We start from the raw sequence: 18,606 nt of genomic DNA, 5'->3' as shown, positions 1-18,606 counted from the left end.
TGGAGCGACTGTGTAACCTCCCACCTTCACCAGCAGCTCCCTCACATGGGAAATCTTCAGCACCAGTGTTGCCAACTTAGCGACTTTGTCGCTATATTTAGCGAGTTTTCAGAACCCCTAGCGACTTTTTTTCTAAAAAAAAAAGTCGCTAAAAAAAGACGTGAAAGCGCATATCGCTTTTACTCTCAACAAGCAGCAGGTGCTGTAACGCAGTCAGTTCTTCTTTTACTCTTATGCTGTTTTGTGGATCAGGTTTAAAACTACTTATAAACACACACACACACACACACAAAGTAACTCCACCAGAGTGCCTATTTCGGGTCACTTTTGCCGGTCCAAGCCCGGGTAAAGGAGCAGGGTTGGAATTGTGACGTTACAAAAAACAATAATTGCTAAAAGAAATTTAATTTGTAGTTCTAAATAAATTCTAAATGCATTTAGGACGTTTTTTGCTCACTTTATGTTTCGTCCACGATGTTATTTCTCTCTCCAGCAGCGTAGGTTACAATTACATTAGCATGACCAATTATGCAAATTAGGTGATGACGTCATTTAGCGACTTCTAGCGACTTTTAGGACAGCCAATAGCGATTTTCCTTACTGAGGAGTTGGCAACACTGTTCAGCACTCCTCCGTAGGCCCGCCCCAGGAGATGGATAAACCCAGCATTTCATGAACACTGTGATGAGACCTTTGGTTTGTGTAATGTTATAAATACTCAGATACTCCCCAGAGGCTCCCGACTTTTACATAAAGATATTATATTCAGTCCTGTAGAAAGTTATATATTTAAAAATATGTGATCCTCTCTGGTTACTCTGGTATGAATAACTCTGAATCACTTTATGGTAAATAACACACTGTGTAAAAAAAAAAAAAAAAAAAAACTGAAAAAATTCCAGATGACAAGTTTGTAGTTCAACATACAAGTGGCGACCTTTGACCTTCATCAGGTTTTATTTAATTGTGTTAGACAAAATCTCATATGCTCTTCATGCAGCTGAGTACATCAAGTGTTTAAAACGGAAGCTGTGCAGGTCTGAGATCAGCAGCTCTCTGAAACACCAAACTGAGGTCCTGTTAATGCTGATATATAGTGACACAGTTACATGAGTGATTAATCCTTTTGTTTTTTTGTCTTTAACTTTATCAATAAAACAGCTGCAGCTTTCACTACAGCACGTGCGGTACTTTAACCTTTGTACTGTTTTCATCAGTTCATTTTACAGTTAACATATGAACATGTTGGATGATCTGTCTGCTGTCACTGGGTGGTGCTGAGGTCTGAATCTGGGGGCAGCTCCTGTAATCACAAAAACAGAACCATCAAACTCAAATATAAATTTTATCCCTCAATATTGAAATAAAGCTGATTCTTCTGTCCTCACACACTCAGGATCTGAAGTTCTTCTCTTACATTTTTTTCAGTATTACAGTACACTACAGTACTTTAATCCATAGTTCCTGATTAATGAGGAGTTACTGAAGTACAAGCTTTTAAAAAAAATGTTACTGTCTTTACAGATGTGGCAAGAGACTGAAAACATGCTGTTGTTTGCACATATTTAATATTCAGCTCTGCACAGGAGCTGAAGCAGGATGCAGCCTGTTGCTTTTACAGTATAATACTTGTAATAAAAGTACAGTAACAGTAATTAGTGACTGAGCAGCCCGGAGCGTTTCGCTTGATTTCTTTAGTCAGGGTAAATTCATTCACCTGCACGGGTTAGCTAAACGAACCCTGACAGCCGAGTGCTCATTTTAGCTAGCTAGGTCTCAGGGGCTAGCTAAGGACGGTAGTTACGGAGTAGCTTACAAACACGTTTAACTTACCGAAAAAGTGCAGCAGGGCCTCGGGTCCTTCTGTCGGGTAGTCCAGTTTACTGAAGAACACCTCAGGCTGTCAGGTTAAAACACTCGGTCGTGTTTTCGTAGCGTAAACGCTGGGCGTCCTCTCAGAGCCTACGCTCTATCTGCTATTCGCGAACAGAGATACGCAAGTTTCTCGGTGACTGCAGCTGTCAGTCAAAGCTCTTATGATGACGTTTCACCTGAATTTAACATCACCGCGGTAGGAATTAGAATCAAACTTATGGGAAAGGAGACCCCTTGGACATCAATCAGCATGATGAGAACTATTGAAAACAAAAGAAAGAATCTTTGGAAAAAAATTATCTAAGGAGAATGAATTTATTTTAGTCTGACCCCAGTCCCATCCGCTAACATGGAAGAGGCGGGGTTTATGACCTATACTGCAGCCAGACACCAGGGGGCGATAGAGACGTTTTGGCTTCATTTTTGGGGAGCTGTCGCGTCGTCCATGTTTTCTACAGTCAATGAACTGGACATATGAACGTTTTGCGACTGTCCCTCTGTGGTAGCCGTGTGATGGATTTGCGACAGACTTCAGAGTCGAACTGCACAGTTTTAAACTAAACACTGCAGCTTCATAGGCTCGCTTTAAAAGTGTCTTGGTTGCCTGCTGTGGCTCTCCTACGGGCTCTCATGTGACTCTAATCTATAATGGCGTCATCTGCTGTTACTAACACAACAGCGGGAGCCTTTTTAAAAACTCCCGCTCGGGTTTAAGAAGACACCCAGCGTCAGTTTTAGACAGAGAGGCGCAGACACAGACAGGTTCTTGTGGCGTCTCTGCAGGAGGCCGCTTCATAATAACGTCTTTTCTCAGTACACAGCGATTATGAGCTTCTCCGTGTCTGAGCCTACATGCCACAGCTGATGATGTGACAGGACCATAAATAACACGCGCGTTTAAGCACGTAGGACAGAGGGCTCGGGATAGGAAATGATGTTTGGTGTGCTTCCACACAGCCCACGGTCAGGTGTCACACATTCTGGTTTATGCAGTGGGATCATTTGTAATAATGCACCTGTCCTCTGGGTAAATCCTCCACCCCACCCGTGTCTCACTCAGTCCTTAACAAACGAGCTGGCCCTTACTGATTCTTCCTCAGCCTCTTCTCCTTAGCTGCCAGTGGAGACAACGTAAGAGATGCAAGGCCTATATTGTTTGGACATGTGCAGAGAGGATACGTGACAGCTGCCAGGCAGGAGGGACAGAGGAAGACCTCTGAAAGTTTGGATGTAGTGAAGGAGGACATGTAGAGAGTTTGTGCGTCAGAGGAGGAGGATGGGATTCAACCAAAAGGAGGCAGCAGAATCTGGAAAGATCAACATAAAGCTGATAATTACACGAAAGACCAAATCGTGTAGCAGATTGCTGATTCAGAAGAGCGCTTTGTGTTGCAGACCATTTGGAGAATGAGCACCAAGAACAGAAGGGGGCAGTATTGCAACTGTAAAGGATGCAAACTGTTGGAAAACTCCAAAGAGGAAGCAGTTTAGCGTAAAGTTCGCTGCAGCTGTAGCCGTGCTTATTTTTGTGGCTGTGGACGAATGGGAGCTCAGGGACATAAAGGCAGCAGGACCGAGGAGGTGGTATAAACTATCTGCACATTGCACCAGTGTAAATCAGTCCAGCGCGATGGCGTTAGGCGCACTCGGTTGACTCGATGTGTCGATTCTGCGTTTACGTGTGAATGCAGCCTGAGCACGTGCTGAGCCCGGACAGCTAGCTTAAGCAGCGCGTGCGCGCAAGAGCTATAACAAACCACTCGCGTCGCTGTTAGGCAACCGACGTTATCACAACCGTCGGTCACCATTCAGTCAGGCCATAATTAACCCGTGATGTAAAGGGTCAGAGGTAGGATGTAGCGTGTGTGAGTGCCGTGCTGCCTGCTATAGTGGTAAGTCCGAAACAGCTGTTATATCCGGGATGTGGAAAAGTTTCGTGGAGAACATTTAGCTAAAGTTGTGCTTTAACACGTTTTCTCATGCAGGCAATATTAAATCTGAACACACCGCCGTATCTGTTCTTCTTCCCAGTGTAAGTTACAGTCATGGTGAACCAGGTTCAGCGAGGGGATGGCACCTGCCAGTGCAAGAGCGACTCCAGCGGGGCCAGCAACAGCGGCGGGGACAGCTCCAAGGAGAGCTCCCGGTGCTCCACGCCGGTGCTGGATGCTTACCGGTCGGACAGATTGCGGGACAAGATGCGCAGAAGGATGGAGTCCGGAGACCGCTGGTTCTCGTTGGAGTTCTTCCCTCCACGCACAGCCAGTGGGGCTGTTAACCTCATATCACGGTATGTGAACTTAAACGGGACGCATCAAGAATGAGACGTCCCTGTCAGAGCCTGGGTTAACAGCGACCGCTGGTGGGGCTGTTGGTGGGTGCAGATGGGAACTGAAGAGGGACAAGGAAAGGCAGGGATGTGATAGTAGGGCTATGTATAGCAACAGGAGAGATGATAGTGTGTTTGTTTGTGTGTGTGTGTGGGGGGGGGGGGGGGGGGGGGGGGGTCCAGTAGAAGTGACAGAGTCTGGCAGTAACATATCCCAAAAAGTCATGATGGTGTTCTGTCCTACTTTTTTTTTTTTAACTGATGTTTTGGTCCACAGGCAGCATCCACTGCCTTAGGATGTTTATTCTAATGCTTATAAAATTGACCGATTTCACGATTGGGACCTTTTCACGCCTTCTTTAACTTAATCACAAAAATCCTTTTTATGAGCAAAATCAACAGAAGGTTGCAATTTGACAGCTGTTCTGTTATGAAGTATGTGATCTCTCTGAGATGTATCCAGGGAACTGTGCTTCACTGTCTGGAGCACATCCAGTTCTTGGTAGAATAATAAACCCAACAGGCAGACCAACAAAGACTAATGAATAATCCACCAAAAAAGTACAAACATTGATATGAATTTTCCACAGCAGACATCCTCAAATGTGTGACAATAAAAGCTTAATGAAACATAGCACTGTACACACTATGATCTTATCTGCAAAACTGAAAACACCTGACTGAGCCCATCTGGGAAAACGTGTTCCGGTTTGGCTCCCAGCCCTCAAGTCCAGATTGTAGTTGTTATGTATGTGTTCATCTTTATTACCTCACTCCCACCCCTGGTTTGAGTGTGCCTTTGTGTTTTTTCTACAGGTTTGACCGTATGGGTTCTGGTGGGCCCCTGTTCATCGACATTACCTGGCACCCAGCAGGCGACCCGGGTTCAGACAAGGAAACTTCATCCATGATGATTGCTAGCACAGCTGTCAACTATTGTGGCCTGGAGAGCATCCTCCACCTAACCTGCTGCAATCAAAGCAAAGAGAAAATCACTGGCTACTTGGCCAAAGCAAAGCACCTGGGCCTGAAGAATATCATGGCACTAAGAGGAGGTAATGCTGATGGTAGCCATACCAGCACTCTTCTGTTTAACATTTACGCTCCAACAGATAAACTGGAGAGCAGCTTGGGGTTAGTATGAGCCAGGGATCAAACCATCAACCTTTCAGTCATTAGATGATCCGCTGTACTTCCTGAGCTGCAGCAGCTCAGCAGCCATAAAGGTTGATGGGGCATTGTCATCCTGTGACTGCAATAACTCGAGAACAAGAGGATGTGGGATTTAGAGAGGCGTACCCACTGAAGGGTAGCACTGGCTGTCTTCACACAGCAGCACGCCAACAACACTCGTACTCGTAAATTAAATGAATTATTAATGGAATCATTTCTGTACAGCCTGTGATGTACTAAATCTCACAGGATGTACAGTTTATTTAAAAAAACAAAACAAAAAAGAAACTGCAAATGTAAAACCTGATGGAGACATCCTGCTGCAGCATTTGTGCTCTGAAATATTCCAGATCACATTCAGCTTCTGAGACAAGAATTAGAAACACAATGTCAGACCTACTTTTACCTTTACTTTGGTCTTACTGCAAGAAAGAAAAATATTTGAAAATCAACAAGCAGCATGATTTCGAATGGCTTAAAAAATGTAGTAAAGACAAATGTGATGTGACGTGAAGTTGCTCGGTGTAACAGTGGACTGTGTTCTCCACACTGGCGTGGGTTACAGTGGACTCTCCAAACACTGATTCTGTTCATCTGGACGTTTTCAGTGAGAGAAACGTTTCGTCACTCATCCAGGTGACTTCTTCAGTCTCAGCTGACTGCAGGTTTCCCCAAATCTTATAAACAGTATATTTGCATAATGACTGAAACCAGCCCACTGAAGGAACAATGGGCTGTGAGGTCAGTTCCTTAATCATAGTTATGCAAATTCTCATGACCATTGATCAACAGCCACTGATCAGTGGTCATGAGTACCATTCACAGAGAGTTGGGGAATGGCTGCAATCACAGCATGTAAGATGGTGACAGATGTACTCTTAGGCCCTCTCCTCCATTCAGAGATGGTCTTTCCCTTTTCACGTAAATGGCCTCCTTGACTCTGCCCTCAAACCAGCGTTCCTCCCTGTCCAAGATGTGTTCATCCTCATCATTGAAAGAGTGTCCACTGGCCTGTAGGTGTAAAAAGACTGCAGAGTCCTGGCCTGATGGTTGCTGATCAATGGTCATGAGAATTTGCATAACTATGATTAAGGAACTGACCTCCCAGCCCATTGTTCCTTCAGTGGAACAGTTCAGTTTCAGTTCAGGCAAATGATCATTATGTTTATAAGGTTGGAAACCTGCAATCAGCTGAGACTGAAGAAGTCACTTGGATGAGTGACGACACGTTTCTCCCACTGAAAATGTCCAGATGAACAGAATCAACTTTTGGGATTTCTTTACCTGGATGACTGAACATGCATCAAGACGTTACAATGGACTGTTAACACAGCCCCGCATGCACGAGCAGTGCTCTGCAGAGGCGGACAGTTTATGTCCTGTTTGTAATGTTCTGTGACACTTTGTTAAAATCATCGGTCACAACCATAAAAGCACTTAAATGCTGCGTTAGCAGGCATGCTACATGCAGCGAGTGATGTCACACGCTACATCTGAATCAGCTGATGGCTGAATGTCAACAATCTCATCACTGACGGACGAGATTTTCTTTGGCAATTAAAATCGATGCATTCCCACTGCTAATGCTTTCCTATCTGTTGAGACGTTCCTTCACCGTAACATGCCCTCGATTCAGCTGCACTTTCCCCGATTCATACAAACTAATTGATCTCCCTCTTTGTTTTAATCGGCGCTCAAAGCTCATCTAGTTTGTTGTACAAGGATGCAACCTGTCTCATCCAGCTGTGCATGTTTTTAAACCTTAGGCGTGTGCCAAATATCTTCACAGACCCAGTAGGAGAAGATTGGGAGGAAGAGGAGGACGGTTTCAACTATGCCATCGACCTTGTCAAACATATCCGCTCAGAGTTTGATGACTACTTTGACATCTGCGTCGCTGGTATGTTCTCACCGTCGAGGTCAGCAGGATGCAGTTTGAGTGGATCGTTGATAATTTAAATGTGTGTGTCCAGGCTACCCCACAGGCCACCCTGAAGCAGAGAGCTATGAAGCTGATCTCAGGCACCTGAAGGAGAAGGTGGATGCTGGAGCAGACTTTGTCATCACCCAGCTGTTCTTCAGGCCCGACACTTTCCTCAAGTTCCTGGATGATTGCAGAGCCATTGGCATCACATGTCCCATCTTACCAGGAATCTTCCCCATTCAGGTAACTAAGTTCTTCTAGGAACAGGAATCCTCTTATCTTTATCTTCAAAGCAATTTTCTCCTCTTTGAAGTGATAGTGTTGTGTTCTGTTACTCTTTACACTCCCTGTGATTGTGCTTTCCTCTTTCGTCATCTGAACCATGGAGAAGTCAAAGGGGTAGCTGGTTGCAGTGATACTAAAGAGTGTTAAATGTACTCGTCATGGTCCAGATTTCCCTTTTGCCTTCCACACAGGGAACGGCAGCTCAATGGAGCTAATGTTTCAGACAGACATTGTAGCATTAGCAGTCTCACAGTGACAGCAGGGCGACCTGACCACACGTAAAGCTGCTGGATAACAGTACGTTCTGTTAGAGCTTCACAGGAGTGGATCTCAACTTTCGTGTGTTCATGTTGTTCAGGGTTACCAGTCTCTGCGTCAGCTTGTCAAGCTCTCCAAGCTTGAGGTCCCAGAGGAGATCACCCAAGTCATCGAGCCTATCAAAGACAACGATGCTGCTATCCGTAATTATGGGATACAGCAAGCAGTGGAGATGTGCCGTGTGCTGCTGGACAGTGGCAAGGTGCCAGGTGTCCACTTTTACACGCTGAACCGTGAAGTTGCGACCATGGAGGTGCTTCGACAGCTGGGCCTGTGGATAGAAGACCCCAGGTCAGTCAATCAAACACCAGTGCTTTGAGCAAAAGTGAGATTCAGTCGAGTTTAATAAGAAGATGTAGTTTCGTTAACCATCTCCACACAATATTAACCCCGATTCTTTTGTCCCCATGATAGAACGGAGATAACCGACTCATAGTGTGTTAAAACATTTATATTTCTTTTTATTCAATCATCTTCCGGAAGAGAGAGACCCCTACACAGCCCAAAATGCCAGTTGCAGGATCTCTAACATTAGAGTCATAAACTGTGTCTCATATAGGTATTATTTTGGTACCGGTACTTTACACGTCACAGTTTCAATACAACCATTGCTTATATGGCAAAGTTCCTCTTTTCTGTCTGGCTTCCTGTATTTATTAATATACTGTACAGCTCTACACTCCCTGTTTTCAGTATGGCTGAGCACTTAGTTTATGAGTCAAAAGTGGCCTTGCTCTACAAACCTTCATTATTAAAGTACATAAAACAATATAATAAGAAAATAAGAATACTAAGGATATATTAATTAACCGCACAGTTTTCTTAATGTGACCCTTATACTGTATCACAGGAACAGAGTAGAGCGCTGCAGAGCTGTGAAGTGTTCCATTTGAAGTTGGAAGTGGGAATTTCAGATTTCCCAGTTGGATTTGTCAACTGCAATGTCTCCTTAAGTCAAACTTCCAACTGAGAAAGTTGGAGAAGTTCGATATTCCCTGAGTCACCATCCAAAATGGCCGCAGTGCTCATAAACACTAGTCAGACTTGGCGTCTGTGCAGCCATGTGTGTGTCTGACTCGCTAAATAAACCATCAGCAGTGCCCTGAGCAGGCTCTGTCCATCACTGTGCTGCTGTGTAAGGGCAAACACCAAGCACTGTACTAGACTGTACATGGATAGTTTCACCTTCCTAAGAAACAAAACATTTCCTTTTCCAGTGTTGGTGCTGGAACAGCCTGTGGGGTGATGTCACTTCCAGCTTTGACAGCTGAGCTTGAACCTGATTAAAAACAAATGACACACTGAAACAGTACATTCAAGTTAGCTGACTGGGACAGCTGCTGGGAAAAGAGTCATGCCTGATTGTGTGGATTTGATTTGATAAAATGAATTTATTGGCACTTTTTAAGACTTTTGAGGCCACCTCGCAACAAATGATCAACAGAAGTCACGAGGAAAATTTAAAATAATTAGACTATAGATGGGCGGCACGGTGGTTAGCACTGTTGCCACATAGCAAGAAGATCCTGAGTTCAATTCCACCATCAGGCCGGGGTCTTTCTGTGCGGAGTTTGCCTCTCGCCCTATGACAGCTGGGATAGGCTCCAGCGACCCTGAAAAGGATAGGCGGAAGCGAATGGATGGATGGATAGACTATAGATGATATAATTCATTTTGATTGATTTTGTAACAGAGGGAGAAAAATAGCCTTAAATTGCTTTGCAGCAAAGAGTGAAAACAAAAAACGAATACTGATTTTTAACATGATCTCCCAGTTATTGTCTGCTATTTCACCTCCCATGTTGATCTCCTAACATCCTGTAAGGCAGGGGTGTCAAACTCAAGGCACACTTTAGGTCGCGGGCCAAACAAGATAAACATTTATTGAATACACTTAAACAATGTTTTTTAAACATAAATATGAATATGAACAGACAGGAATATAATTCCAGAATAAATAAACTTTAAAAAAAAAAAAACTTTAACTTTAAATATTTTGCTCTTCATAAAAATATTCTGTCAAAATCATGAAAGTTAGAAATATGAACATGCTGCCAAAAACCCCAGAAAAAAGAAATGAAAGCATATACAAGGTTTGAGCTGCATGTAGACGGAGCTGGGGCATTGCTTCAGGAATGGAACTAATAAACTGTGCGGGCCATTCAGTGTCGTACTTTGCCTTGAGTGTACCATTACACTGCAGCTCCATCTGAATCTGCACAGGTGCAGTTTCCACATAAATGAGTTGCGAAGCAGCTCAAAATTCTCTTTTTGTGCTTCAAAGTCACCAAAGCGCCGGGCGTGCGCTTTGGTGACTTTATCAGCAAAGTGCGCTGACTTGGTTCAACATTACTTGGCAACAGGGAAAGTGAGGCAGGTTGCACTGGTGCATTTGTGACAGCCTCACTTGAAATGCCTTCACTGCATCATACATGTCATGTCCATGAACTGACAGATTTCCTTGCTGAGCTCAAAAACTCTATTGAGAATTTTTCCCCAACTCAGCCAACGGATCTGTATGATAAGGAATGTCGGCAAACTCTGAATCTATTTCCCGCATAAAAGACTGAAATTGACGTTGATTTAAACCTTTAGCTCAGATCAAATTTACGGTTTGCGTTACGGTGATCATTACATGCTCCATTTTTAGGACTTTACCACACAGCGTTTCCTGGTGTGTGATGCAGTATGCTGTTAACTCACCGGTACAGTTCTCCTGCATCGTTACTCGCATCCTGCTGACAACACCGGCGCTCCATCTGTTGCTTGTCCCAGGGCAGTTTCATGTCGGTTACACTTTGACATACGTTTCTGCTCAGGCTCACATTTGCCAAAATCTGCATTTTGTCTGGACACAAGATGTCGCACAGCTTCATCATGGAGCCCTTCAGAGTGGTACCGGGCTGTTAGAATGTTAGATTCTTCTTTAGCTCTTCTACATTCTGTAGTTTCTGCATTTAGGTTTTTCAGCTAATCCTGATGTTTTGTCTCGTAGTGCCGTCTTAAATTAAATTCCTTAATTACAGCCACATTAGCTCCACTAATAAGACAAACGGGTTTACCAGCAATGTCTGTAAACATATATTCAGCCTCCCACCGGTGCTGAAAGGCTCTGCTTTCAGAATCAACTTTTCGCTTCGCCATTGTGAGGGGCTAGTTTTGCAATAACAGAAGTTTGACTTGATTGATGCGGGATTGTTCCCAGGTAGCCTAGCGATCGGCAAGAAGGCTGCAGCCCTGCATTATGGGATCTGTAGTTTGTGTGTTATTAGCACCTCATATCACCATGCATAACACTAATAATAAATCTGTATAAAATGATTTCGCGGGCCAGACATAAATGTATGCCGGGCTGGATGTGGCCCACGGGCCTGGAGTTTGACACGTGCTGTAAGGAGTCTGGAATGATGCTGCATTTACTACTTTAAAGACTGGAAATCAAACCCTGACCATGTGGGGATAATAAGAGGATATGGTGATAGACTCCCCAAAGCACATTACTATCCTGCCTTTTCGACTCGCAGCTATACTTCACCTCTGTCAGACAGATCCTCGTCTATGCGATATGACACGTTTGGGCCTGTAATATAAGAAATAAATAATAATAATATACTAAAATTAATTTTGTGTCCTGAGAGTTTCCCAAATCGAGTTAGTGTGTTGAGAATTGCAGAGACGGGGTTTGTACCGTGTAAGATGATGTCATCTGTTTGAAGTGATGATTTATGTGAGAGGCCTCCAGTCACGTAAAATGACGGTTATGGCATGCTGGGTTCCTCAGTGTTCACCAATTCAATTCAGTTTTATTTATATAGCACCAAATCACAGCAACAGTCGCCTCAAGGCGCTTTATATTGTAAGGTAGACCCTACAATAATACATACAGAGAAACCCCCAACAATGAAATGACCCCCAAGCACTTTGGCGACAGTGGGAAGGAAAAAACTCCCTTTTAAAAGGAAGAAACCTCCGGCAGAACCAGGCTCAGGGAGGGGCGGGGCCATCTGCTGGTTGGGGTGAGAGAAGGAAGACAGGATAAAGACATATTGTGGAAGAGAGACAGAGATTAATAACAAGTATGATTCAATGCAGAGAGGTCTATCAACACATAGTGAGTGAAAAAGGTGACTAGAAAGGAAAAACTCAATGCATCATGGGAATCCCCCGGCAGCCTACATCTATTGCAGCATAACTAAGGGAGCACTCAGGGTCACCTGGTCCAGCCCTAACTATATGCTTTAGCAAAAAGGAAAGTTTGAAGCCTAATCTTAAAAGTAGAGATAGTGTCTGTCTCCCGAATCCAAACTGGAAGCTGGTTCCACAGAAGAGGGGCTGGAAAACTGAAGGCTCTGCCTCCCATTCTACTTTTAAATACTCTAGGAACAACAAGTAAGCCTGCAGTGTGAGAGCGAAGTGCTCTAATAGGGTGATATGGTACTACAAGGTCATTAAGATAAGATGGGGCCTGATTATTTAAGACCTTGTATGTGAGGAGCAGGATTTTGAATTCTGGATTTAACAGGAGCCAATGAAGGGAAGTCAGTACAGGAGAAATCTGCTCTCTCTTTCTAGTCCCTGTCAGTACTCTTGCTGCAGCATTTTGGATTAACTGAAGGCTTTTCAGGAAGTTTTTAGGACTTCCTGATAATAATGAATTACAGTAGTCCAGCCTGGAAGTAATCAATGCATGAACTCGTTTTTCAGCGTCACTCTGAGACAGGATATTTCTAATTTTAGAGATGTTGCACAAATGGAAGAAAGTAGTCTTACATATTTGTTTAACCCTTAAGAGCCCAGACCTATTTCTACTTTCATGAAAATTACGGGGGTCTTATATCAAATGAATCATATATAACCAAGTCTCTAAGTGTAAAGGGGCAGTGACACCAGTGTCACTGTGGGTCCTTAAGGGTTAATATGTGCATTGAAGGACATGTCTTAGTCAAAAATGACTCCAAGGTTCCTCACAGTGTTACTGGAGGCCAAGGTAATGCCATCCAGAGTAAGAATCTGGTTAGATACCATATTTCTAAGATTTCCAGGGCCGAGTACAATAACCTCAGTTTGATCTGAATTAAGAAGCAGAAAGTTAGCGGCCATCCAGGTCTTTATGTCTTTAAGACATTCCTGCAGTTTAACTAATTAGTGTGTGTTATCTGGCTTCATGGACAGATAGAGCTGGGTGTCATCTGCATAGCAGTGAAAATGTATGCTATGTCTTCTGATGATGCTCCCTAAGGGAAGCATGTATAATGTAAACAGAATTGGTCCTAGCACTGAACCCTGTGGAACTCCATAATTAACCTCAGTGTGTGAAGAGGACTCTCCATTTACATGTACAAATCTGAGTCTATTAGATAGATATAATACAAACCACTGCAGCGCAGTACCTGTAATACCTACCAGCATGTTCTAATCGCTCTAATAGGATATTATACCAGTCATCTTGGGTGGAATTTGATTCCACAGTGAGATTTGCTCAAGTTGCAGATCTGTCGATGGTTGTATTGACTGTTCAGGAGCTCACTGATGCCTTTTTCAAAGTCTGGGAGGAGATTCCCATAAACATTACTGCCTCACACCAACTTTCGTGACACATGTTGACATGCTAGTCAAGTTCTAACTTCAATTTAGGTGTAATTTTGAATCTGCTCAAAAGGTTGATTATTACATCTCCACTGACCATTTTATTACAGTGTTACATGAGTAAAGTATTTCAACTTAAATGCTTTGTTCATCAAGAACTCATGTGTGATCAAAGTATTGACCAAAGTATTTGCTTCATTTCACCGAGCAATGTCTTTTGTAGAGCAGGCCTTTATTTCTTTTCCTGCCCTGAGAGAGTGCTGTAGAGGCTGACAGTGTGTTTCTGTGCCAGGCGGCCTCTTCCCTGGGCAGTGAGCGCCCATCCCAAACGGAAGGTAGAAGATGTTCGACCCATCTTCTGGGCTTCCAGACCCAAGAGCTACATCTACAGAACCCAGGACTGGGACGACTTCCCCAATGGCAGATGGTAGGTTTCATTTATCACGATGTCCTCATCGTTACATTTCAGACATTAAATCAGGGCTGTTCTTGTTGAATGCCTCAATTTATGCAAATTATTGCATAAGTGTATGTAAGAATTTGCATACGAGTTGTGAGTTGTGCTGTTGTCCACAGGGATCATCCTTCATCTGCAGCCTTTCACTCTGTTAAGTGCATACTGGAGTTACATTAACAGCTGTTCTATGTGATAAGTTTTCTAATGTGTGTTCTTGTAGCTGCAGTTTTTCTTTTTCGGTAATAAACGGGCAAACACACTGATGTCCTCATAACCATTGTATTCACTGTGTGTTAACAAGAAAACTGCCATCACTCTGAGCTGAGTGGAAGCTGGCAGACGTGGGAAGTATGATGCAGGTTTTAGGCTCGCTGTTGCTCAAAAGCTCACCATCAGGAGACCCTGCTGCTTGCTTGTTTATGCATTTCTCCTTTAACCTCCTAAGACACAAACGCTTTCATAGCATGCATTTTTAATTTCTCTTTGATATTTGGGCTGATTGGGACCTGATGAATGTAAAAACAAAGAGTTACCTTTTTTTTTCTTTTTTCTTTTTTTTTTTTAACCTGATTTTTGTTTCTGAGAAAAGAGATCCAAATATGAGGATACTTGTTTAAAATTTCAATAGAACAGAGGCAGTTTATGTCCTCGTAAGTGGATATCAGGCCCTTGTAGTGCAAAATTTAGTATTTTGGTCTAGACAACCGAAAATGTGATTCCTACACATGTGGACGCCAGGTCCTAGGAGGTTAAATATGTGACTCATTTGTTCTAAAAAAAAATTAAAAAAAAGGTTCTTCAGATGGACTGGTTGTTCTCTACTCTGCTCGAGCGCTCACATTGACACTATAAAATGTGTACACGCGTTTAATTGTATTATTATTGTTTCTTGTTTTTTAATCTAATCACTTTCTGGAACCTCGTTCAGCTTTTATTGAACTTTAGCTCAGAGTCTTGTTTTCGTCCTCAGGGGAAATTCCTCATCTCCAGCTTTTGGGGAGTTGAATGACTATTACCTGTTCTACCTGAAGAGCAAATCATCTAAAGATGCACTGCTGCAAATGTGGGGTGAAGAGCTACAAAATGAAGGGAGCGTCTTCGAAGTCTTTACCTGCTACATTACAGCTCAGCCAAATCGCTGCGGACACAAGGTATCCAGGATGAACCACGGAGCTCGGTCACTCGTAGCTTTCCCAGCTTGTGGTACCACAGATTTCCTATATCTGTCCTTGGTTTAAGTATACCAAGCTGTTGTCTACTGTATGTTCCAGTTAAATGTTAAATGAATCCTGTCCTGAGTGCACTGGAAACACTGACACTCACTCTGAGTACAGGTTTTTGTTTTTAACCATACCCCACGTAGCCACTCGTTCATCCACAGCAAGTCTTCTGTATATAGCAGCAATAACAGCAGGCTAAGGCTTTCTCTTCTGCTATAGGTGAAGTGTTTGCCATGGAATGACGAGCCTCTGGCCCCAGAGACCAACCTTCTGAAGGATGAACTGGAGAAAGTGAACAGGCGAGGAGTCCTCACCATCAATTCTCAGCCCAACATCAATGGCAAACCCTCCACAGACCCCATTGTGGGCTGGGGACCTCCAGGGGGCTATGTCTTCCAGAAGGTACAAACACTAACAGTATTTTAAGTACCTTCAGATGGGATACTCAGAGTCTGCTATTGTTAATATGGATGTTATTCAACCAACAGGCCTATCTGGAATTTTTCACCTCCAGTGAAAATGTGACCGCTCTTCTTAAAGTACTGAAGAAGTACGAGCCCCGTGTGAATTATCACATTGTTAATGTGAATGTAAGTTTGTTCACAAAGCATCAGTCACTCCATGGTTGTGTGTGTGTGTGTGTGTGTGTGTAAACATTGGTCATGGTGAATATTTTGCATGCAGGGCCGTAACCTGACCAACGCCCCTGAAATGCAACCAAATGCTGTGACTTGGGGGATCTTCGCCGGAAGGGAGATTGTTCAGCCGACTGTAGTGGACCCAGTTAGTTTCATGTACTGGAAGGTGAGACACTGTCTTCTTTCTGTCCACAGTTTGGGGAATGTTAAACCTTGTGTCGTGTTTTTAAATGACTGAAATATTCAAGGTTTAAAAGGGTAATAATAAAGTATGACTGCGTTTAATGGTAGAGTAGGAGGCGGAACTCTGGAACCAGCTCCAAGTGGTTGCAGCAGATGGCCCCGCCCCTCCTTGCTGCTGGTACTGCTGGAGGTTTCTTCCTGTTAAAAGGGAGTTTTTCCTTCCCACTGTCACTAGCTGCTCGCTCATACGGGCTTATCTGATTGTTCGTTTTCTCTGTATTTTTGTATAATCTTTAACTTTAAAGAGAGAGTGCAGTGTGACGTAAAAGCTCTGGCATGTTGTGTTGACCCAGATGTTCTCATATTTTCTCAGGATGAGGCGTTTGCCTTGTGGATTGAGCAGTGGGGCAAACTCTATGAAGACGAGTCTCCTTCTCGGATGATAATTAAATATATCCATGACAATTACTTCCTCGTCAATTTGGTGGACAATGACTTCCCTCTTGAGAACTGCCTGTGGCAAGTCATTGATGACATGTTCGAGCTGCTTGACGCTCCTCCAGAGCTTCACAGTGAAGAAACCGTCTGAATTAAGTCTTTTTTTAAGAAAAAAGAAAGAAAAGAAAACACTAAGAACAGTTGAGGTTTTTTTAAAAATGCCATTAACGTTACAGAGTATGAATATCAAACTGTAAAGATGTTTTTATTGATGTTTTCAAACCTTTGAGTGAATAGGAAAAAATGATCAATGAAATTGTGCGGTCATGTTGGCTCCTGATGAGTAATGTCACTATCAGGCAGATTAACCTGTTTTGCTTTTACGTATGTGGGGCTGATCATTTGTTCAAAGGGAAACTTGTGCTAAACAACAAAACCTCCAAACGATGACCTCAAAACATGAATTGTGAACATTTCACTTTTACTCTTACAAAGAGTTCAGATGGCCTACATGTAAGAATGAGCATTAATGATGTGTTATTATAGGTGAGAACCTAGAGTAGTGATGAAATATATGTAAGATGTGTGCAAATCTTACACCCTATGATGAACTTGATGTCATGACAAGAGTCACACTTAAAGCACCTGCTGCCTTATGTACATGATTAATAATACTTATTAAATACTTTTCCTTCACTAACGTAACTTGTCTAGTAACTGTGTGGGTGGGAGATATGGAGCTGGGCATCGACGCTGGTCTGTAGTGACAAGTGGCTTTATTAGGTGCTAGTGCTAACGTCAAGTTCAAAGTCCGGGTCATACGGTACATGACACTCCAGCAGCCAAGTGGCATGTGGGGATTTTCCACATATTGAGTAATTCAACGTGTAAATGTACATGTCACAGCTTATTGACCAGATCACCTACATCATGTTGAGCCAAGCAGAAGACACGTGTAAAGTATAGTTCGTATTCCTGCAAAAAATATTAGTAATGGAAGAAGCAACCAAAGTTTAGGATTTCTATCATTTTGCAAAATGTATTTTCCAGTGAGTTTTTTATTTAAAAGTCAAGTTTAAGTTAGTTTTCTGGGTTCTTGTATCTGTATAAGCTTTTATGACATGTTAGAATGGGTGTCAGAATAATCAGCTTGCAGTGTCGTTTCTAAATCTACGTTCCATTTTTAGTGATTACTCAAAATCTATTGCAAATATAAATGTTGACTGTTCAGTAACATACAGGTGACACACACTGAATGTAACGCTTTCAACAAATCCAAACAGACAAACCAACATCGCCCATGCATGAGGATGCTGAGCATGATAGAAAAGGACAAAATAATTGGTTTTCGTTCGCCCACTTGCTGAGGAGTTGGGTAAAATGCAGACATGTACAGATAAATACCCTGTGATCATAATGAGAGATGAATGTGAATTGCACAGTCTACCCATTCCTGGTACTCCCAGTATTTCATTAACTGAACCTGTTCAACAAGTATGAGTGTTTCTAATCAGTGTCCAGGCCCATCAAAAGAACTACAGGTCCCATCATGTCCTACATCTGCTGTGGTTGGCCCCCCGCCCCTAGTTGCTCTAAGGACCAGCAGGGGGAGCCGTGCAGCTCCAGAGAGCTCAGCTCTCCCTTGGAGCAGCATGTGAACCATGTAATTATACATGTAATGTTATATAAATGACAGAGACTTGACCTTGGTTAACACAAAAGGCCTATATTCAGGCATTTTCACAGTTCATGTTTGAGGTCTATTTGTTCACTTATAATAAAATAAACACATTTAAGTGGGCCAAATATACAATATGGGTAAGATATTGTTGCTGAAAAAGATGTCTTTGTGATGGTCTTTAATGTGTTTATGTAGATTAATTAGGTCTCAGTAAATAGTTTCCTTCCCACACGCATTGATGTTTGAAGTGTTTTCTCTGACAACTGTAAAATACCTCTACAGCATGCTTGACTTTCACACTCAGTGTGTCCAAAATGTCTGTGCAGTGCTGCTGTGAGAGGAAGCAGCAATGTGTGTTAGCATGAGAATAGTGGTGTTTTCACTGTTATGTCTATTCTCTAAATAAAGGGAGCAATGTACTTAACATAGAGGAGAGAAACTGAAACACAAGTTTTGGTCATGTAACGTTAGTATCGGTATATTTAATGATATTATTTAA

General features: G+C 42.8%; 1 protein-coding gene across 2 annotated transcripts; it reads left to right on the top strand.

The window, feature by feature from the left end:
• Positions 1–2,330: 2,330 nt before the first annotated feature.
• On the top strand, positions 2,331–18,331 carry mthfr (methylenetetrahydrofolate reductase (NAD(P)H)). 2 transcript variants are annotated; one of them, XM_006804279.3, is made up of 12 exons: positions 2,331–3,767; positions 3,907–4,165; positions 5,021–5,259; positions 7,167–7,277; positions 7,351–7,544; positions 7,945–8,195; positions 13,783–13,917; positions 14,918–15,098; positions 15,387–15,569; positions 15,656–15,757; positions 15,852–15,971; positions 16,362–18,331. In XM_006804279.3, the coding sequence occupies exons 2-12, from the start codon at positions 3,921–3,923 to the stop codon at positions 16,575–16,577; spliced, it is 1,977 nt and encodes a 658-aa protein (XP_006804342.1). In that variant the 5' UTR covers positions 2,331–3,767; positions 3,907–3,920; the 3' UTR covers positions 16,578–18,331. The 2 variants fall into 2 exon arrangements, with proteins under 2 accessions (XP_006804342.1, XP_006804341.1); XM_006804278.3 differs by having other exon boundaries at positions 2,332–3,456.
• Positions 18,332–18,606: the final 275 nt, after the last annotated feature.

This window comes from Neolamprologus brichardi, chromosome 20 (assembly GCF_056152115.1).
Source record: "Neolamprologus brichardi isolate AB-2024 chromosome 20, ASM5615211v1, whole genome shotgun sequence".
Taxonomy (NCBI): domain Eukaryota; kingdom Metazoa; phylum Chordata; class Actinopteri; order Cichliformes; family Cichlidae; genus Neolamprologus; species Neolamprologus brichardi.
Note: the sequence above shows the minus strand (reverse complement) of the source record. Positions and strands in the feature narration are given on the sequence as shown.

Bases quoted from the DNA above. Each gene is read 5' to 3' on its own strand.
- mthfr (XM_006804279.3), top strand. From the start codon at position 3,921: ATGGTGAACCAGGTTCAGCGAGGGGATGGCACCTGCCAGTGCAAGAGC. The intron at 7,545-7,944 runs GTAACTAAGTTC...CATGTTGTTCAG, and splicing joins CAGGAATCTTCCCCATTCAG to GGTTACCAGTCTCTGCGTCA. The intron at 15,972-16,361 runs GTGAGACACTGT...ATATTTTCTCAG, and splicing joins TTAGTTTCATGTACTGGAAG to GATGAGGCGTTTGCCTTGTG.